The 23,810-nt window shown below is 38.5% G+C and overlaps 1 protein-coding gene across 1 annotated transcript in view; it reads right to left on the bottom strand.

Moving 5' to 3' along the window:
• Positions 1 to 23,810, bottom strand: part of ARAP2 (ArfGAP with RhoGAP domain, ankyrin repeat and PH domain 2) — a 205,030-nt gene that overhangs the window by 84,434 nt on the left and 96,786 nt on the right. Inside the window, exons 12-17 of the mRNA XM_045020061.1 lie at positions 21,793 to 21,878; positions 18,477 to 18,659; positions 15,171 to 15,345; positions 13,566 to 13,700; positions 3,629 to 3,773; positions 482 to 584 (exon numbers count right to left, since the gene is read on the bottom strand). Of these exons, the coding sequence (XP_044875996.1) occupies positions 482 to 584; positions 3,629 to 3,773; positions 13,566 to 13,700; positions 15,171 to 15,345; positions 18,477 to 18,659; positions 21,793 to 21,878 (827 nt within the window). The remainder of the gene's footprint in view (positions 1 to 481; positions 585 to 3,628; positions 3,774 to 13,565; positions 13,701 to 15,170; positions 15,346 to 18,476; positions 18,660 to 21,792; positions 21,879 to 23,810) is intronic.

The following is a 23,810-nucleotide window of genomic DNA, read 5'->3' as shown; positions in this document are numbered from 1 at the left end:
TAAAATCAGGAATAGTACATTTTTCCAATTCTGGTCTCTTTAAGCTTGCAAAGTCAGTGATCTATTTTTATTATAAGTAATGTAACCTTTAGGTACTTTGTTTTAATTCAGTAGCAAATATGTGAAAAGCATAATTGTAGCCATACTGCTCAGTTGATGTAAGCTCCTATTGCATGGATCAGTATCCATTGATACTAACACCTACTGAGACACTAGCACATATACAACCGCATTCTTAAGGTCAGTGTTAGAATGTTGCATACCAATTCTCCTTGTGTTTCATTGCATTATCTCAATACACATCTACATTACAGTAGATATCTTCTTCTGCTGCACAGAAAGCCTTTGCACTCCAGATAGATCAGTATTCATCAACCTACATTAAAGAATGGTTTCCCAGACGATTCTAAGCTAACAATGTCACTTTATATCTTATGTAAAGGCTCTTGGCCTAACTTGCACAGATAATTATCAGCATTACCTTGGCTATTGCCCAGGTCCATTTTCTCTGTGAATGTGCAGTTTCAGCACCAAACAGAAAAACACGTTCTGACAGTAAGTAGATTTCAAAGGTAAAAATGGCCCTAAAGCAAGCAAGAGAATAAAAAAAGCAGTTGTATTTAGGATAATATGAAATAGCCAATAGCTCAATTTTTCTCTCTCTCTCTCTCTCTCATATACTCTCATTCCTATGGAAATTCATCTGCATTTTTCTTTTAATGTTACATTATATAAAGTAGCTAATACCATAAAACAGTTTATATTATACAGTCATAGCAGGATGGTTACAGTACTTTTTAGGTCAATACATTTTGTGAAGGCATTGCATATTGAGCTTTGAATTAAGTTGAAATGAAAATTTCATTGAAAGAGTATTATTTGATCTTGAAATTTTATGTAAGTTCAGGTCAAATCATTGTCACAATACATTTAAAACATATTATGCTTGTTGAATATAAGCAGACTGTACCCACTGAAAAGGACTTGCAAATGATTCCTTACTAATATTAAAAAGTACCTAATATTTTAAAGGTTGGCTAATCAAAATTCACATTTTGCTAATACTAACATAAAAATAATGATGCTGCCATTATCAAAGAAAATCAGGCTGAATTCCTAGCCAAGATTTTCTCTCTTTGACCTCTTCCCCTAGCCTGACACATTTGGGTTGTGTCTCTTCTTGCAAATACTGGAGGTAGTTCAGATTTGTCTACAAGCTTTCCAGATTGTTCATGCCCTTCCACCCTCATTCCAAGTGAGCACTTCCAAAGCTATATGGAAATTCTTATTATTAGTAGGCTAAGCCTCTCAACAGTAACAGCTTATTCCATTCCATTAAGAACAGACATGAAATTAAATAGGCCATCATATAGTCACCCAACAAACTTCTCAGGTTGGGTGGACTGGAGGAAATATCATTCCCAGAAAGGAAATGAGGCAAGAAGTTTTCAACTCTAGACCTTCGACCCAGGCAGATACAATTGGTAAGGTAGAATTAATTAGGGAGAGATTAGTAGTAGTACTTATTTATTTTGGGCGCTGTAGAGCACCTTCCTGCCAAACAATGCTTTTGCAAAGAAATGAAGGCCAAGCCTGTCGAAATTCATGAATGTGGTTCATGAATCAGCAGGTGTCAGCTTTATAGATTTCCTTTGTGGGTGTCGATGTCCTTTCCACCCAGGATACTGTCCTGAAACTTGCTAAATGGGTTTTGATTCTTTTTGGAATCAGTGTCTCTGTGGCTTCACATAATACAATACTACTGGCACTTCCTCCGGAGGTTTTGGATGCAAATAGATAAAGATGATATGAAGGAGTTTTTCTTGCTTTGTTAAGGTATCCTTTAACTTCTCTTCACACATCTAAGGTGAAATTCTGGCACCAATGAAGTCCACGGCTGTTATGCCATTGATTTCAATGAAGCCAAGATTTCACGGTATTGCATGACGTGTTTTTTTCCTGTGTGTTAAGGCTTTGGGCAAAATGAGGGAAGAATGATTTCCTAAGATCTAGGGCAAGAAGAGTTAAAGTTCTGTGGTGAAAGAAAGACTCTGGAGTACAATGGACTACCTTTTCTATCCCTGTCAGTCAAAAAGTAGGGAAAAAATTTCTCCCCCTCCCCCCAACCTTTGAAATGATTTCGACCAGTTTTACTGTCAATCTAGATACACGTATGTTCCCGTCACTGTGCTTTCTAAAAATCTCAAAAACAGAAGCAGGGCAGAAATATCATCCTTATTCACTAGGATGGGAACCAAATTGCACAAGATGTCTGTGACAGAGCTGGGAAGTGCATATGTATTCCCCAAATCCAAGTTTAGAGCCTAAACCATGTGACCATTCTTATCCTCACAGAACATAAATAATAATGAGAATCATAAAAATGTAGGAGTGGAAGGCACCTTAAAGAGTTCATTTAGACCATCCATTATGCTAACACTCAGCTCTTATCGAGTCCTTTCCATCTGTAGATCTCAAAGTGTTTTATAACAGAGTTCAGCATCATTAGCTTCATTTTATAGATGAGGAAACTGAAGCACAGAGAAGAAAAGTGACTTGCATAAGCTCATCCAGCAGACCAGTAGCAGAGCCAGGAACAGAGCCCACATCTCTCAAGTCCAAGTCAAAGGCTCTATCCACTAGGCAACAGAGTCTCCCAGTAAAGGTCACGTTTTCTAAGACACAGATTTTGAAGACACTTTTTGCAAATGCAGTTGTGACCAGGAAGCAGGGCTTTAGGAAAAGGAATTAAGGGATTTATATATGCCATTAATTTGAATGGATGGTTCATGTCAACTTGTAGCACTGTGAGTAGATCCAAAGTAGGGAAGTTAGGCCTGATTGTTCATTTGAATATGTGTTTCCTTAAGAAAACCCAATATCGTGGAGACATTTACCAGAGATTTAGATGAGCCTGCATTCATGACGGTGTTTGACACAGAAATGTGTCGATACGTAGTTTTAACCTATGGCATAAGAAATCCAGAAGATCAAGAATGCCTGGCTTTCTAGGCCATTCGCTCTCTGAGTTGACACCTGAAGGAGATGTGTGTCCAGACTCTTGCATAAATCAATAGAGTGGAAGTTTTGTATGTGGCTAGGACAGTATCTATTATCCTGGAATTACATCCTCTTCAGAAATTACTTAACTCTTCAATAGTCATGCTGTGAGGTACAGTTCAGAAGAAGTGAGCCCTGGGCTGGAAGATACATGATCAAACCCTAGAGACTGTTGGACATCTCTGAACTGGCCTCCTTTTTTTGCAGGAAGAGAGGCACAACCCAAATGTTTTGGCCTGGGGGAGAAGTCAGTCTCTGAAATGAATGTTCCAATTTATCATCATTTAGCAATTTGTATATTAAGGATAAATTCCTTCTACAGAAAATGTGGACTTCCTTACTTTAATTTATGCTGCCCTTTCAAAGTTACCCTGCATAACATTTTTATTGTCTACTAATGAAAACAATTGCCAAAGACTATTTAGTTATTTCTGGTCACCCACATAAAACAGCTCGACTCTTTTGTAAAAGTCCAGGAACATGTGAAGCAAGAGTGAACACGTCACTTCTTAGGACAAAGGCTAGAAAATGTCTTCATTTATTTTGAATGACTAATTTTGGAACCTACCCTGTATTTAAAAAGGAGTCTTCTTTGTGCACCACAAGACAGATAACTTCACTGATGTCAATCATACCATTAGGAGTGGTTGTTTTATCATTTTCATAGTAACTCAAGAAGCCACTTTCCAAAGTACACCACCTTTTATTGCAGTCTGTGGTTAAAAAGACATTCAGTATGTCACAGGATACTACAATTACTAATATTATATAAGATACATAGCTATAGGAATGACTTCTCCCACTGACTTTAATGGGGCTGGGATTTCACCTGTAGCGCTCATATGGCAATACCTATACGTAATATAGCAAAACCCTAAAGAAAGAATATTAATGTATGGTACTTCAACCAGATATTTGTGAGCATAATGCACTCATTTTAAATGAGTATTAGAAGTACAGATATCAAGTTGCTTTACAAGTTTCCAGTTGCTGCTTTACACAGCTTGATGGGAGGTAGAAAATTTAATACTGAATTTGGTTTGTTCACTGTTACAGAACCATAAGATATAGAATTAAAAAAACCACAAAACTCCAAAGTTAGAAATATTGAAATTTGCAGGAACAATGTATCTTGACAACAGTGGATTACAAAATGAACAGCTGAATCATAGCATACAACAGAGAAAAGGTGTTACTATTTTTTTCATCAACACTGGAAATAGAGGCCAACATAAAGTCAATCCATTTTCCACTGTAAGGTGATGCTACAGTGCCCACTCAATGTCATAAGGCTAAGGAAAACAATCTAAACCTTTCCAAGATTCTAGGAAAAACATGAAAGGTCGTACTGTCCAGAACTTATACGCATTGCAGACTACAGAACACAACAAGAAAAACAGTGTCAAAAGTTTTATTATTGTAAGTGATCTTGAAAACATGAAAAATTTGCTCTCAGAAGACTAGCAACTCATGCTGTCAAATCAGAGAACACACGAAGGATTGTTTCATTAATCTAATACAATTTTTAGTTTGGTTTGTGTTTTAGGAGGACAGGAACGAGAGTGGGTTGTGTATTATAAGCCCGATTCTCTATTTGCTCACAACAGTGAAACTCCATGGAATTCAACTGAGTTATTTACAGTGGGGTATATTGTATATATACTGTAACTATGCTGGTGTCTAGAAGACCTCATGTTCAACAGTTCTTTAATAAATACAATATTGAAGAGGTTTTAAATGTCACAGACAAATGTTTATGTCTGGAGGATAAATGTACTAGGAACAGTTTCTGGCTGAGGTTAGATGATATTTATGTGCATACAATGCTGTGAACATTGGCAATATAGTAATGTTAACAATACATAGCATTTATAAGAGGTTGAGTTAATCCACATTTTATCCTGAATTAATTATCAATGAGAGACACCAAATCATAGATAGGAATACCCACAAGCTACCATATACATTTATATATTAAATAGATCACTTAAGCAACTTACAGCATTATTGGAAACATTTATTAAAATTGGATGTTTCCTACCTTTCAGAAACCTAAAAACCATACACTGTTTCAGAGAACATATTATAAACTTTATGTCCTTCTGTATATTTCTAGGTAAATCTTAGGTTAGGAATGCTTCTTAAGTTCCACTACGAGAGTTAAAGGAACTCAGTATTGCACAGGATCAGGTCCTAAGAGATGATAAGCCATATTGCTGGATTTGAAGAACCTTCTCAGCCTTGTAATTTTGCACATAGACTATAGGAAAAAAAAACCTGTTCTTGGATTGTTCCATTTCATAAACTGGCTCTGCCAACAACTGTGATCCAATTGGCTAATGAGGATTTATGTTCAGGTAATTTTCTCCAGTGGGCACAGACATCATGACATACAATAGCTTTGTGTTTTAATTAATGTTTGTATAGTGGTTTGAATAGGTAAAGCAAGAATTTGTTATTATTAGGCTCAGCAGTCCTATCTAGGACAAGCTATAAATGAGAAACACTAAAATGTAGACAGAAGTATAAAAATAATCTGCAGGTGAGAGTTGAGCATATTTAGCTCCTCATAGGACTTGGTTTTAAGTGCTTCACAATGAACGTATGTCCACACCACAAACTATTCCATATAACTAGCCCTAGAATAGGAATGTTTATACAGGGCATGGCTGACATACATATAAGATAACTGAGGGGGGAAAAAAACATCACTTCACTAGCCTACAGTTTGTTTGGCTATGCCACCCACTGCTATCAGTCTTCACTTTCTTGTACAGTAAAACTCAGCTAAAGTGAAAAAAACAGATCAGTTCTCATAACCAGGACCTAGGAAAACATCCAGTGGCTTAAAATGTATATTGACAAGTTTAAAGATTTTGCAACACTCTGAAGCGCAGCCGAGCTTAGTTTCACAGTTTGGTATCTAATTATGAATACAATCAGTTTTTAAAAGAAATATGATCATTCGTTTTTAAACAATTGCCCATCTATGCAAAATTCCAAGTTTCAGTGTAGAGTTTAAGAGATTTTCAACTCTAATAGCACCAGAATTCTAGCTGAATTATTACAATCTTGTTGAGAATGGCTTTGGAATGCTAAATGTTTTAGAAGACACCCATCACCCAGCTTTTCTTTCTCCCCTAAAAAAAAAAACAACACTATTCTTTTATGTATTGCACCAGAACAGTAGCAATGTTTGAAAGCTCTTCTGATTGCTTATTAACAGCTGTTAACTAAACAAACACTTCTCCAAATGCTGTTCATCCCTGCTGAAGTCAGTGCCGGTGCTACCATGAGAAGTACACAAAAAGCAGGCCTACCATCTTCTCCTGTATTTAAAACACAGTAGAAAGCAACTAATTCATACTTATTTAATCCACAAATCTGCCATTTTCATGGAATGAAGGATAGTCTAGTCATTAGGGCACTATCCCGGCACTTGAGACACCTGGATTTAATTCCCTTCTCCACCACAGATTTCTTGTGTGAACTTGAGCAGTTCACTTAGCCTCTCTGTGCTCCTGTTTTCCATTGGTAAGTACATTAATATTAGTGATTTAAGTAAAAGAAGCAAACAAAGTTTAAGTGTAATTAGATACTAATGAATTTTAAATCACTCCAAATAAATAATCAAGGCTCAAGACCAAACATATACTGTATAAATTTACAAGGGAATTTTTCAGAGGCCGAAGGCAGCTAGAAAAAAAAATCTGCTTCTTTTCCAATTATGGTGTTTTTCTTTAAGTAAAATGCCAGTAGTAAGCATTTGGGAATTTTCAGTAATTATTACTATTGGGAAATCCTGAATCTCTTGATACGTTTCAAGTATATTTCTATAATGTTGCTAATCCAACACATCCTCACATAGCACTAAAACAAGACTTTGCTATTTACTTTCTTAATCAAGTAACTAAATAATATGTGAAATTAAAGTGAAGCAGAACTTTCGGTAGGAAGAGAGCCATCTATCAGAATTTTCATGCTGGTCAGAAAAATAGGTGTAAAAATCCTCGTTTAGTTGAACAACAAAATAAAAAAGGTTTTAAATGCATAACCTTCCTCTGAAAAGTTACTCATTCACAGTAGTGGATGTCATTACATGACACTTTGGCGTGATGCTCACAGTCTCTCTTCTTGTAAACAGATTTATTTTGTTAAAGGACCTAAGTAGTACTTTTATTTTAGAGGTGAATTAAAGGTGCAAAACTTTTGTAAAACTTCAAGAATGGAAATACGCACTACAACCCTTTAATAATACATTGCTTTATTGGCATATTTTAACATATTTGGCAAAGTAGCCATTTCCTTCAAATCCTGCTGCTCAGATTTCACAGATATCCTTGTTTATCTGCCAGTGAGAGGGATACAAGTGCCACGAAAAAAAAAAAGGATAGAACTGTGCTATTCCACATACAGCGATGCTCAAGACTGGATCCCAATCTGTATTTCACATATGGTCCTTGAAAATGTTGGTATAACCCACTGGTGAATGTGTGTTATCAGTTCCCCTCTGTGCTCAATCCTTAGAGGATAAGAGTCTGTTACAGCTTCTGATATAGGAATTGGCTCTTCAGCATTGGAGGTCCCTGGTTCAATCCCTAGGGTGTTGGCCAAAATAGCAGCCATCACATCGGTATTTGCATTTTAGAATTAAAAGTGACACTTAATATAATTCAGTATTGGAAATACCTGGAATTCTTTGATAAAAGCTTTCAAACTGCTTTAGTGCCAACGCCAAAAATATTAGAATATGATTCAGAATCCCAAAAACTCAGAAATGTATATTTTTAAAAAAGCATCAGTGATAGAATTTTGTCTGTCTTCTGTTTTTTTTAACTCCCCTGCACACTTCACAATGTGCAACTACAAATTGAAAATTCAACCTTATATACATAAATAAAATGTTCTATGCAGTATTATAGCTATGTCAGTCCCAAGATATTAGACAAAGTGGGTGACGAAATTCAACTTCTGTTGGTGAGAAAGACAAGCTTTTGAGCTCACACAGAGCTCTTCTTCAGGCCTGCAAAACTTTCTCTGAGTATCACAGCTAAATGTAAGATGGAACAGATTGCTCAGCCAAACCATGGGGACAGCAACAGGTACTAGGATGGCTCCCCAGTATGCCAACCTCTTCATGGACCAACTTGAAGAAGAATGTCTCAGCAAATGCACCACTAAACCAATAATATATCTGAGATACATTGATGATATTTCCATCCTCTAGACAGATGACTCTCTCTGCAACATTCTCACACCAGAATCAACTTCCTGGACACTAGGATCAGCTTCAGCAATGGAAACCTACAGACAACTATATATAAGAAAACCATGGATCACCACACCTACCTTCATAGATTCAGTAACCACCCCAAACACACCAAGAAATCTGTTATCTACAGCCAGGCATTCAGATACCACAGAATATGCTCCAAGGAGAAAATCCAGGATATACACCTTAACACACTTAACATCATGTTCACCAAAACAAGGGGAGTCCACCAGAGAAGTGGGATAACTGTGTTAGTCTGGATCTGTAAAAAGTGACAAAGAGTCCTGTGGCACCTTATAGACTAACAGACATATTGGAGCATAAACTTTTGTGCGTGAATACCCACTTTGACAGACACATGTAGTGGAAATTTCCAGAGGCAGGTATAAATATGCACACAAGAATCAGACTAGAGATAACGAGGTTAGTTCAATCAGGGAGGATGAGGCCCTCTTCTGGCAGCTGAGGTGTGAACACCAAGGGAGGAGGCTGCCAAACAACTCTCCAGTACCAAATTCTACAGGCCACTCTCCTCAGATCCCACTGAGGAATATACTAAGAAACTGCACTATCTACTCAGGACACTCCCTACACTAAGGGCTTGGCTACACTTGCAAGTTGCAGCACTGGTAGAGGCTTTCCAGCGCTGCAATTAGTAACCGTCCACACCTGCAAGGCACATCCAGCGCTGCAACTCCCTGGCTGCAGTGCTGGCTGTACACCTGGCCAGGTTGGGGTGTAGCGATTGCAGCGCTGGTGATCCAGCGCTGCTCAGCAAGTGTGGACACACACCAGCGCTTTTATTGGCCTCCAGGGAATAAGGAGATATCCCAGAAAGCTTTTAACTAAATTACTCTCTTTGTTTTGTTATGCAGCCTCTCTTTGTTTTGTTGTGAACTCCGATCGGAGCTCCGTTGAACTGCTTATCTAAAAAACAAACACTGATCACAGCAAACAGGAGCTATCTGTACCTGGCTGTGAACGATCAAATGAGAGGCAGGGAGAGAATGTTTGCTTGACAGAGAAACAGCGTTGGAGGCAGGCTGTTTGCAATTAAGACCAAGGGTTCCCGAACATTTTGTGATTTTTCAATCCAGGAAGCTAAAGTGTTGGCTCCAAAAATCCACTCTCTCTCTCTTCCCCGCTCCCTGTCACAGTACACCACAGGGAGTGAGTGAAACAGCGGGGAGTCCGTGTTGGAGGCAGGCTGTTTGCAATTAAGAGTTAAGACTAAGGGCTCGCGAACATTTTGTGATTTTTCAATCCAGGAAACTTAACACTTGAATGCTGGGATAGCTGCCCATAATGCAGCACTCCGAACAGCGCTGCAAATGTTGCAAATGTGGCCACACACCAGCGCTGGTAGCTGTGAGTGTGGCCACACACCAGCGCTGCTCTTACACAGCTGGATGACCAGCGCTGCAAACTACCAGCGCTGCAAACCGTAAGTGTAGCCAAGCCCTAACACAGGAACAAATCAACATACCCTTAGATCCCCGAACGGGGTTATTCTATCTACTACCCAAGATCCACAAACCTGGAAATCTTGGACACTCCATCATCTCTGGAATTGGCACTCTCAGTGAAGGACTGTCCAGATATGTGGACTCTCTATTCAGACCCTACACCACCAGCATTCACAGTTATCTCTGTGACACCACTGATTTCCTGAGAAAACTACAATGCATTGGTGATGTTCCAGAAAACACCATCCTAGCCACCATGGACATGGAGGCTCTCTACACAAACATCCCAAACACAGATGGAATACAAGCTGTCAGGAACAGTATCCCTGATGATGCCACAGCACAACTGGTTGCTGAGTTCTGTGACTTTATCCTCAAGCACAATTATTTCAAATTTGGTGACAATATATACCTCCAGACCAGTGGCATCCGCATGGCCCCACAATATGCCAACATTTTTATGGCTGACCTGGAACAACGCTTCCTCAGCTCTTGTCCACTCACACCCCTTCTCTACCTATGCTACATTGATGACATCATCATCTGGACCCATGGGAAGGAGACTCTGGAAGAATTCCACCACAATTTCAACAGCTTCCACCCCACCATCAACCTCAGCCTGGACCAATCTACACGGGAGGTCCATTTCCTAGACAACACAGTACAAATAAGTGATGGTCACATTAACACCACCCTATACCGAAAACTCACCGACCGCTGTGCCTACCTTCATGCCTTCAGCTTCCATCCTGGACATACCACACGATCCATCATCTACAGCCAAGTGCTGAGGTACAACCACATTCGCTCCAACCAACACCTACAGACAGAGACCAACACCTACAAGATCTTCACCAAGCATTCTCAAAACTACAATACCCGCACGAGGAAATAAGGAAACAAATCAAAAGGGCCAGAAGTGTACCCAGAAGCCTCCTACTGCAAGACAAACTCAAGAAAGAAACCAACAGAACTCCATTGGCCATCACCTACAGTCCTCAGCTAAAACCTCTCCAATGCATTATCAATGATCTGCAACCCATCCTGGACAACGATCCCTCGCTTTCACAGGCCATGGGAAGCAGCCCAGTCCTCACTCGCAGACAACCCGCCAACCTTAAGCATATTCTCACCAGCAATCACACACCGCACCATAGTAACTCTAACTCAGGAACCAATCCATGCAACAAATCTTGATGCCAGCTCTGCCCACATATCGACACCAGTGACACCATCACAGGACCTAACCAGACCAGCTACAACATCACCGGATCATTCACCTGCCCGTCCACCAATGTTATATAGGCCATCATGTGCCAGCAATGCTCCTCTGCTATGTACATCGGCCAAACTGGACAGTCCCTACGTTAAAGGATAAATGGACACAAGTCAGATATTAGGAATGGCAATATACAAAAACCTGTAGGAGAACACTTCAACATCCCTGGACACACAATAGCAGATTTAAAGGTAGCCATCCTACAGCAAAAAAAACTTCAGGACCAGACTTCAAAGAGAAACTGCTGAGGTTCAGTTCATCTGCAAATTTGACACCATCAGCTCAGGATTAAACAAAGACTGTGAATGGCTAGCCAACTACAAAAGCAGTTTCTCCTCCCTTGGTGTTCACACCTCAGCTGCTAGAAGAGGGCCTCATCCTCCCTGACTGAACTAACCTCGTTATCTCTAGACTGATTCTTGCCTGAATATTTATACCTGCCTCTGGAAGTTTCCACTACATGCATCTGACGAAATGGGTATTCACCCACAAAAGCTTATGCTACAATACGTCTGTTAGTCCTGTGGCACCTTATAGACTCTTTGTCACCCCTTCCACCAGAGAAGTAGATAGTATCCTGGAATGGACTACCCAAATAACTTGAGAAAATCAGCAGAAATAAATTCTGTTATAAACGCACATCCTTAGCAGTCACATAGCACCCCACACTGCAGCCTATATGGGTATCATCAAACAAGTACAACTCGTACTCAATGGGGATCCAACCTGAAAGAAATCTTTCTGAACACCCTCTTCTAGTTTTCAAACAACCCAAACCCCTCAACCTCTTCAAGCTTATCATCAGAAGCAAGCTCCCCAGAGACCAGGACACATCAACTCAATGCGGCACCAGACCCTGCCAGGACAGCAGATGCAAAACCTGCAGCCATAGCTTCACTGCTACAATGATCAGCCCCCATCCCCCAACACACCTTTCAAGATCCATGGGTCCTACTGTTCAAAAGCCCAGCCTAGCAGCTTAAATTCATTACTTTGCTAGACACCAAAAATCATAGACTAAACAGAGACACGAGATTTATGGCTCATTACAACAATCTATAACCCACTAACAACTCCCTCAGATGCTTCCCGCCCCTTTCCTCCCCTCTCACTGGAAGGGTATCAATGGACCTCTTCACCTTGAATGGTCGCTTAAACATGTGTTAACTAGTTATGTTAAACAATCTTTTCCCTCTTGAATTTAGCTGGGACACTCCAAGTCTCCCAGACCCAAAGGGGAGAGCTGTGTAAGCTCAAAAGCTTGTCTCTCTCACCAACGAAGTTGGTCCAAAAAAAGATATTACCTCACCCATCTTCTCTCTGAATAAAATGATCACATATCAAAAAAATGTAGCCCCTGGGTCCATGACTCCCCTCCATCCCACTGTTCAGAGGTTTCCCCAGCTCCCTCAGCCTCCAATTTCTGGAAGGCTCCGGCAGCTCCCAGTCACCAACTCTCAATTCTATCCAGCTAGGTAGCAAATTTCCCTTGGGCTACTGCCTCCATTTACTCCCCCTCACTGTTCTGTGGAGGGCTGGGATAAGGATGCTGTTGCTGCCAAACTTGGAGAGGGGATGGCTCCACTGTGCTGAAACTGCACAGTGCTCTCGGTGCACAAAGAGCATAGGGATGCCCCGGTACTGTGACAGCCACTAAGGCTGTATGCAGCACATTGACTTTCTAGAGGTTAAGAGGGAAAATTGCAGCAACTCAAGCAATATTCCTGAACTGCCTGTAATAGGCTGAATCTCACTGGATTTGAAACAGTTGAACACTAGGCATATTTGGATGCAATCTGAATGCTGAGGCTTGGACCTAAGCTGTTTTTTATTCCTTTTCTTAGCTCGTGATGTACTGGTGATTTTACTCAGAAAACTAGAAACCTGAAATTCAGGATTTCTCAGTGATTGTTGAAATGCAAGACCAATTACACTGTTAATGAACAGCCATATTTCTGCCCTCCCTCTCCCCTCTCCTCCCCCCCTCCCCTTTTATGGAGCTAAAAGACTAACTTTTAGCAAAACCTTTGTATGAAGTCCATTAAAGATGCAGTGGTTGGGGGTTGGGACGCCAGTTTTTCCCTCTCGTGACCTAAATGTTCTTCCCACCTTTTTACTTTTCAGATATTTGTCTTTTTCCTTTTCTTCTCCAGCAACTTTTGACCAGAGAGAGATGTGTGGTTACTAGGGTGACCAGATGTCCTGATTTTATAGGGACAATCCCGATTTTTGGGTCTTTTTCTTGTATAGTCTCCTATAACCCCCCACACCTGTCCCGATTTTTCACACTTGCTGTCTGGTCACCCTAGCGGTTACTGTGATTTTCTTTGAGTGAATACTAACTTCTTTTGCTTCTTTAAACACTGGTGTCATTTTAGAGATGTAGTTTGTCCTTACAGAGCTTTTAAAAATCTATTGTTAGAACTTAAGACACTAAATTCATCCATTGTACAGAATCAATCAAGTACAGAAAGTAAAAGATATTTACCTTCTTTCAATTTCCTGTCTGACAATAGCTTAGCAGCATTATAAGAAACTTTGTATAAAAATTCGCAAAGAAAAGTAGAATGTGAAGCATCTTGAGAGAAGCCACTTTCAAAATCAGTATCATAGTTTGGGAAATCTATGAAGAGAACAAAGCCAATAAACACCACACAGAATTTCCATTATTAACATTTACAGCCATTTGACCTCCTGCATCTCATTTCTTGAATACATAACTGATAGTGTATGCAGTTTTCTTCACCTCATGCTATGCATGATTTAAATTATATTCCTATTATTTTATATATTATTCTAATTGAGTTATTTCTTGCATATATAAGTAAAATAATGAAGTGTGAATTAAAATACTTACATTAGTTATGATGTTACTGTAATCGAGCAAGGATAAATGTAAAGTATCATATATATATATAAAAAAGTAAAATAGTTGCTTTACTAAACTTAATATACTTAAACAAAGAATTTGTTTCCTGAAGTCTCAATCATGGCTTTGCTGCAAGCTCAGAGCAAAGAGCAAAACGAGACTGTGACAGTCACCGTCAGCTTTCCAGTTTTCCCCTTACTCTGAGGAAGGAAGGGCCTTGTGCCAAGCACACTACATAGCTATCCTGGTTTGAGCACTGCGGGGAAGAGAGACATACAGCAGATTGAAAGACTCCTATCTTGACTAACTGAAGCCTTAAGATCATTGCACCACTTGCTTCGAATGGAATATGGCTGCTTCTTAAGTGAGAGTGTGCATTACACAAGGCACTAGAGTCTGCACTGGCTTCTGATTAGTGTCTGGGTGGAATATAAGGAATACAAAGCCCTAAATAATTTGGGAACTCACTGCCTGAGACCACATCTCAGAGCTGTATGAGCTAATATTGTCCTGATCTAAGACAGAAGGTGTTAATGGCAGTGTTTCCCAGAATCCTTGAACTCTCTCCTCTCCCTGATCAGTCCAGAGTTGTTGACTTTCAAGGCATGCTCTGAGGTTTCTCTCTTTTCTCTGAGCTACAAGAGAAGGCATGAGAGGAGGGAACCAGGATTGGTTTGGTGGGAGTAATGCTGTTATTTTATGCTGACTTGATTAAAAGGATGAGCTATATTTTGGAAGACGGATTTGTGAAAGATGGATAAGTCTGTGTATGGCAGATACTGTTAATGATTCAAAGGCTTGTAGTAAGCACCAACAGCCTCAGAAATGTGCTTTGAACAAATTAAATGGATACTTAAGTAAAAGTCCCACAATCATCATCATCATTATATGGTCTCTCCAGGTTCTCTCTGTGATTTATACAAAGGCTCTTGATTTCCACCAACAAGCATGCAAGTTACACGTGACTTTTTCTCAATTAAGGGAGACCTTAAGCATCATGTTTTAGCAAAGGAAGTGGCGTCAAAACACAATTGTATTTCAACAAAAAATGAAATTTAACTAATTCCACCACCCCACATTCCTACACCATGCCAAGCACATTTGTCAAAGACTTATACTTTTTCAACCCAGTACTGATGTTCTAGATTTTTCCTCCATTAGATCGTTACATAAAGAGAGTTTAAAACACTAAAAACATGAAAAGGAAATAATAAAACTCTATACCTGAGAATTTATTGTGGTAGAGGAATTCCATTTGCAGCCTTTGTCCTGCTTTCTTGGCTAGTAAGTAAGGAGTACTGTAAACAGGATCTCCAGTGGCACACATAACATCAGCTCCACTAAATAGCAATGTCATTGTTTCCAACACATCTTGTTTAACTACTGCAGCACACAGGGCCTGGTCATGTAGGGGGGAAATGACAAGTCAGTTTAAAACTGAAAATGAATGGGAGTAAGTATTATTATTTTTTTATTTAGATGCAAATTCCGTTGTCCCTGAACTAAACCCCCACACCCTCATTCACAGATCTGCGTACAGTGGAAAGTAGTAGGAGGGAAGAGGGAGTAATAGGTAGAGATCCCTCTAACCCTCCTGCAGTGGGGTCTGAATCCTCCATGTTCTGCAGAGAAAAGGCTGTGTGAAATTATTACAAAGGGATGGCTGGCTTTAGTCAACAGATATGCTTGTAGAGGTAGCATACTGCACTAATCTCTCCCTCCATAGCCTTAAGACAATTTCTCTCTCTCACATCTAAACTTCTACAGAAAGCTCTTGTTGTCAAGTCCCTGGTATTTGGAGTTGACTGAAAGGACAAAATTTGGTCCCAAAACTCTATGCTATTAAAAAGTTAAGTGAAATTAATAGATTGTATTTTGAAAATCGTGTCTTTGATTGGTAAAGTGATTAATGATTCTGAGGCACCTCAATTTTAGGGCACCCAATTTGAGATAACTTAAAAGAGGCCGGATTTTCAGAGGGTGGGTACTTAGCACTTCCTGAAAATGAGGGCCCTTTAACAAGTGTGAACTTGGGTGACATCAATCATTAGTCAAATCAAATCTCTCTTGAAAATATTGGTACACATCTTTAAATCAAGAGAAATTATAGTACACGATTTCTGCAATCTGCACCAGTTTAAGTTCCGTGATTTAGTGTGCATTTAATATAAATGTATTTGAACTATTTAATAAACAGGTTTCTCTGAAATGAAAGACAACATACTCTTGTTGCATTGAGCAATTCTATCATGCCAGTTACCTAAGTCAACATGTGTTTATCTAGTATATATGAAAGGACTTTATGTTACTATAAAAGAGTGAAAATGACCCATAGAACCGAGGGACTGGAAGTGACCGCAAAAGGTCATCTAATCCAGTCTCCAGTACTGAGGCAGGACTAAGTATTATCTAGCTGATTTATTTTTCTGAATACTGATACAGTGAACTTTTAACTGACATTTAACCCAATCCCCCCCCCTCACAAAACAACTAAACTATAAATAAAATCACTCTCTCCATATATATTTTATATTTTTCTGATTAAAAGATTGGGGTCGATTTAAAAGAGATTATACTACAACTCTATTTTACAAGGCATGTATAACCCAATAGTGGCCTAGATGACCTATTGAGGTTCTTTCCAGTCCTACACTTCTATGATTCTATAATTACTTGGCAATAGCTAAGTAACTACAAAATAATGTCATGTCTCTGCAGAGCACTTGATAATTGCATCTGAAGTTATCCAGTAGTTAAGTGATTAACATACACCAATTATAGGCTTTAGTAGTTAGAAAAATCAAGTTTATAAAACAGAAATAACCAATTACAACTTTTCTCTATTGTTCACAGTTACCATATGGCCACTGATTTATTACATGCTTATTACAGACAAGTTACACAATGAAAATAGAATGCTCTATTTTCCTAAGCAGCTTTGGGTGAAATTCACTCGTCTGCACATGAAGCATAAGGAATCAGTTTTTGTTGTGGTGAAGTCAGAGGATTTGTGATAGAATCAAGTCAAGCCCATGGCAAACAGTAAGGTTACACTGTGGGTGGGCTGGATACCTTTGACTGTCTTTGAAAGAAATGACTATGCATTTGTTGCAAATTCTCATGGCTACAGGACTATCAAATATAGCTATTTCTTCAATACAGTGACAGGTTCTCCTTTCAATAAGTGGGCTCCTCTCTTTCCAGTTGGAAGCAAACTCTTATTTGCTAAATTCAACCCACCCCTCCCACTCCCCCACTTCATAGAATAGTGTGTATGTACACACATTTTCCAAGTCTGACTAAGAATTAATCAAATATGCAATCTGTCCAATCTCTGTGTATTTTAACCCTGACCACAGCACTTCTTCCCTATCCATGGACCTCAGTACATGTGACTATGCACTCAAATCATCAATGGAAAGCACAGGTCTCCTTTATGAGACAGAATACTGGATATCAAGAAAGCTATACAAAAATTAAGTTAATCTTAAATTTGCCATCTAATAATTGATAATAATCTATTTCTGTAAAAAGGAATACTGAGAGCTCTAGATTTCTCATTTCATTTGTTCCAGCTTGCTTCTCTTCTAATGGGGTACAATCTACCATATAAGAGAGTGCGCATGAGTTATTTTCACACTTGATAACACTCCATGATTTAATGTAGTAGAAATATGTTACATGTCAGATGTATTATAGACTACATCGGCTGTAGTAGAAGAAACAAACCAGTGAAGTGGGAATTTCAATCTACCAAGTATGTACTTGAAAATTAGAAATCCATGATTTAATGTATGGTTGTGAATAGGCATATTAACAGGAGATACCATCACCTTTTACAAATACAAAGAAACAGATTGAAAAAGCAGCAACAAAATTAACATGGGGCATAGTTTTAAGAATTATTAACAGACATTATACATATTGAAAATATTTCAGAAGATCAAAAAGTATGAAATATATTGAGGTCATTTAAGAGTAATTGTACTGTATGCTATATGATTTGTTGCATGCAAGAGCATAATCCAAACAACAGTATCTAACAACATGACCTGCACCTAAAATGCAAGGTGAACAGGCTTAATTTAACACAATATATTGAGCAGTTTTTATTAAAGGTCTCTCAAGATACTTGTGTGTAGAGGCAGCATATACTAAGTGCTACCAGTTAACTCCACAGCCTTCAGAAGATCAACCAGAGATCACAATACATCGTTCAATCATTTCTACCCCCAAATAATGTCTAAATGCTATGGAATTAGAATTTGGGGATTTTTTATGATGAAAGTATTTTACTACTTGAGTAAGCAAAGAGCTACATACTGATAATGCAGTGGACTATACAGATAAAAAGTATCTGTCATTATTGACTCTAATAGCTCACATGTAGCCTTGGACAATAACACTATTGGTGGCAGTATGTTAGCCAGGACATTGTCTCCTACCAGGTAGAGAGATTAGGAGGGATCTCTAACTACACATTCACACTCACAAATAATGAGGGTGAGACTTAGTTTACCACAATATTACCTTATTTAATTCTTCTTTGGTTTTGTAGCCCATAGGAGTTTTCCTGAATCTTCCTTCTTTGTATTTTTGTGTAATAAATGTTATCCTTTTTTCTAGAGGGGAGTCCATATGCAATTCCTCTTCTGGTTGAAGTTTTCCTGCCCAAAAACTGTTTGCCCTTTTATTTCCAATGACAATAAAAAGCTGCCAAAGAAAAAGAACAGGCAATTCAATGCAAAAGATATTGAGGTAAACTACAAAATCTTTTAATCTGCTAAAAAGTGAAAGATGATTAGAGAAAATGGAGTTGACTCTGGGGAAAAACAATGGAAGCCTCTACAGAATCATTGCTTATGCTGTCCTGTTAAATGGTGGATGAATAATGAAAGAGTCCAGAGCTCTATGTCCATGATTAATCACCAGTAACAATGGAAGCTTAATAATGCTACTCAGATACAGTATTTCGAAAGGAACTGGGCAAGATCTGTAGAAAGGTTAGCAACAAAGGATAGGCAAATATGTACAGACGCACAGTGTACCAGCCTAGTGCTCCTTACAAACTTGGAAGTAAACACCAACTTTTACCTGTCAAAGCAACCAACTAATTTCCCACAACAAAAGGGAGATGTGAGGTGATGAAGAGGGATCTCACTGTAGAGAACAGACACAGTTACTCTTAAAAAAATGTCTTCCATTTTCAAAAGGTTTTATTGTTGGATAAATATTCCCTGGCAGTAAAAGGGGGAAACATTGCTGTATGTCTCTCAAAACAAAATATTTTAAGCACCACTACTGCAGGAAATTCTCAGGAAGATTATTCTAGAGAGAATAGATATAACTTGGAAGCTTTAAAATTTCACTCATTCCTTTTCTTGAACTGAACTGAATTTTTCCTACAAGTGTGTAATAGGGTGGAGTCCAATTTAGGGCCCATTAAGCACACTTCCAATGAAGTCATGGCAAAGCAATGCTCCCTCACTGGGTGGATTGCATTCAGTTAATGTTAGCAGGGAGCCGTCACTGCTGGATAATGGATTGCATTCTGGAGGGTGGACTACAGTTGTACTGATTCTCAGTATGGGGATACACGAGTGTGTGTGTGGTGGAAGAAGAAGATTATTAGTGCCCACACCGCCTTGCACACCACTGTAGAGACCAGTTACTGTCTGGCTTTGCATATCTAGTTTATAGATAAATTATCAAAAACATTTATGCAACATTAAGAAGTATTTAAAGCAGTATTGCCAATTTATGATTGTATTGCTAATCTCAGGATAATATTTAATGTATTTCTTAAACCCCAGCTCCTGGAGTCATGCAACTTTCTGTTAAAAAATGTATTGAGGGGAGAGGGGAAAATATTTCAGCCCTCATGGTTTTGGAGAGAAGCTGGAAAAACAAACAGAAAGGAAATAAAAGTAATTAGGGCTGTCAAGCAATTAAAAAAATTAATCACGATTAATTGCACTATTAATAATAGAATACCATTTATTTAAATATTTTTGGATGTTTTCTACATTTTCAAATATATTGATTTCAATTACAATACAGAATACAAAGTGTACAGTGCTTACTTTATATTTATTTTTATTACAAATATTTATGCTGTAAAAAGCAAAAGAAATAGTATTTTTGCATTCACCTCATACAAGTATTGTAAAGCACTCTTTATCATAAAAGTTGAACTTACAAATGTAGAATTATCTACAAAAAAATAACCGCATTCAAAAATAAAAATGTAAAACTTTAGAGCATACAAGTCTACTCAGTCCTACTTCTTGTTCAGCCAGTTACTCAGACAAACAAGTTTGTTTACATTTGCAGGAGATAATGCTGCCCACTTCTTGTTTACGTCACTTGAAAGTGAGAACCGACGTTCGCATGAAACTGTTGTAGCCAGCGTTGCAAGATATTTGTGTGTCAGATGCACTAAAGAGTCACAGGTCCCTTCATCTTCAACCACCATTCCAGAGGACATGCGCCCATGCTGATGACGGGATCTGCTTGATAACGATCCAAAGCAGTGAAGACCGACGCATGCTCATTTTCATCATCTGAGTCAGATGCCACCAGTAGAAGGTTGATTTTCTTTTTTTTTATTGTTCGGGTTCTGTAGTTTCTGCATCAGAGTGTTGCTCTTTTAAGATTTCAGAGGGCAGGCTCCACACCTCGTCTCTCTCAGATTTTGGAGGGCACTTCAGATTCTTAAACCTGGGATTGAGTGCTGTAGCTATCTTTAGAAATCTCACATTGGTACCTTCTTTGCGTTTTGTCAAATCTGCTGTGAAAGTGTTGTTAAAACGAACATGTGCTGGGTCATCATCCGAGACTGCTATAATATGAAATACATGGCAGAATGCAGGTAATACAGAGCAGAGACATACTATTCTCCCCAAAGGAGTTCAGTCAAAACTTGATTAATGCATTGTCTTTTTTAACGAGCGTCATCAGCATGGAAGCACGTCCACTGGAATAGCGGCTGAAGCATGAAGGGGCATATGAATGTTTAGCATATCTGGCATGTAAATACCTTGCAATGCCAGCTACAAAAGTGCCATGCGAACGCCTGTTCTCGCTTTCACGTGACATTGTAAATAAAAAGCCGTCAACATTATCTCCCGTAAATGTAAACAAACTTGTTTGTCTTAGTGATTGGCTGAATAAGAAGTAGGACTGAGTGGATTGTAGGCTGTAAAGTTTTACATTCGTTTGTTTTTGAGTGCAGGTATGTAACAAAAAAATATACATTTTTAAGTTGCACTTTCACAATAAAGAGATTGCATTATGGTACTCGTATGAGGTGAATTGAAAAATACTTTTTCTTTTGTTTATCATTTTTACAGTGCAAATATTATTATTTTTATTACAATGTAAAGTGAGCTCTGTACACTTTGTATTCTGTGTTGTAATTTAAATCAATATATTTGAAAATGTAGAAAAACATTCATAAAAAGTTAATACATTTCAATTTGTATTCTATTGTTTAACGTGATTAAAACTGCGATTAATCATGATTAATTTTTTTTAAATTATTGAGTTAATCACATGAGTTAACTGTGATTAACTGACAGCCCTAAAAGTAACCCAATAATAATTATTTCTTAAAATTAAATGACTGTTCAACCAATCTCATGAATTGGACAGGGGGCAGGGGGTGAATACTTGGGTTGGTAATTCTGTTAAAGAGTAAATACATTATCCAAGAATAGGGCTTATACATATATTTTAATGAGCTGAGCCCTTAAACACAAATAAGAAAGCAACTTTTATACCAAAAATCACATAGATCTAACATTTTTCACAGTATCTCAAGAAGTTAAGTTATCACATAACCTACCTCAATCAGCTCATTACTCCAAATGCTGGCATCCATTTTTAGGCTCCGGACCTTTGAATCTCTGGGCCCTAAAGATCTGTGCTGCCCTTAATAAAAATAAATTAATTAAAAATATTATTTAATTTCAACTGAGCCTCTTTTGTTAAAAAAATAACAAAAACATGCCTTTAATAAAGACAGTGGTTATTATGCTGATTGTTTTCAACACAGACTGGTCATATGCAAGAAGTTTGAAATTTTTAGATAATTACAATATTGTGCAATTCACAATATACTGAAAACAGCACCCTAAATTATGAAGAGATTGTAAATTCTTTATAGGAATGATGTATTTTCCATGTTATGCAAATACAGGTTGAACCTCTCTAATCTAGCACTCCCTGGTCCGGCAATATACGTGGTCCGGCATAGGCACTGACTCCGTGGGTGCTCCAGGGCTGGGAAAAATTAGTGGGTGCAAAGCATCCACTGCCGTCAAACTCCCCCTTCTGCCCCCCTTACCCCGTGCCTCTCATGCTGGCGGCCCTGCGCTTACGAACTCCTCCTCCTCCCTCCCAGTTCTTCTGGAGCACCGCGAACAGCTGATTCACAGGGTGGGGGGACCATGCTGAGCACAAAGCCTGGGGGTTCTGCACTACCCCCCACACCCCTACTTCCTGCGCCTATGGAGACCCGCTGGCACTCTGCATTGACCTCCCATGGTTCAGCAAATTATCTGTTTCGACACCAGTCAGGTCCTGAGGGTGCCGAACTACATGAGGTTCAACCTTTACTGTTTACCTTTATGCAATTCTTTAAATATTTAATATATCACTGATTTTTTTCTGATACAGGGGACATTTAAAGATTTTTTTTTGTTAAACTACTTGGAATTTTTATCCCTCCTTTCCCTCCCCCCCACCATACACACTTACTGCAAATGTAAAAATCCCTTTTTACCTGCCATTTTAAAGTAGGTTTCTAATAACATCTCAAAAATGTTTCCTTGGTAACCATAAAATATGTACTGAAGTTCTACAGGATAATTTCTGAAATGTTTACTCTGCAATGTCTACTCGTAAGGTTTTTTTAAAGGAGCACTCAAGAGAAGGCCACTGTAGAGAAACTAAATGAATTCTTTGCATTGGTCTTCACTGCAGAGGATGTAGAGATACACACATCAGAGCTTTTCTTTTTGGCTGACAATTCTGAAGTTCTGTCCCAATTTGATGTATCAGTAAAAGAGGTTTTAGAACAAACTGAGAAGGTAAACTGTAATAAGTCACCAGGACTAGATGGTATTCATCCAAGAGTTCTAAAAGAACTCAAATAAGGAATTGCAGAACTATTAATTGTAGTATGTAACTTAATACTGACATCAACCTCTGTACCAGACAACTGGAATAGGCAATTCTTTGGAATTTAGAATTATTTGAGGGAGTCAACAAGCAAGTGGATAAAGGTGATCTAGTCGATATAATATATGCCGATTTTCAGAAATCCTTTGACAAGGTCAAAGGAAAAAATAATCCCAACTACACATATACAATGATGGGTTCTAAATTAGCTGTTTCCACGCAAGAAAGATATTGAGGTCACTGTGGATAGCTGTCTGAACACTTCTACTCAATGAGCAGCAGCAATCAATAAGGTGAACAGTATGTTAGGAACTATTAGGAAAGGGATAGAAAATAAGACAGAAAATATAAATCCCTCATGCATTCACACCACGAATACTGTGTCCAGTTCTGGTTGCTGCATCTCACTTTCATATGAGGAGAGACTAAAATGATTAGGGCTGTTCATCTTAGAAAAGAGACTATTAAGGGGAGATATAATATAGCTCAGTAAAGTCATAAATGGTGTGGGGGGAAATGAACAGAAATGTTATTTACCCTTTCACACAATACAAAAACTAGGGGGTCACTGATGAAATTCATAGGAAGCAGGTTTAATACAAACAAGAGGAAGTACGTTTTCACACAATGCACAACTAGCCTGTGGAATTCACTGCCATGGGATATTGTAATGGTCAAAAG

The sequence above is a fragment of the Mauremys mutica genome, chromosome 5 (assembly GCF_020497125.1).
Source record: "Mauremys mutica isolate MM-2020 ecotype Southern chromosome 5, ASM2049712v1, whole genome shotgun sequence".
In the NCBI taxonomy this organism is placed as follows: domain Eukaryota; kingdom Metazoa; phylum Chordata; order Testudines; family Geoemydidae; genus Mauremys; species Mauremys mutica.
This window is presented reverse-complemented; position numbering and strand designations above follow the sequence as displayed.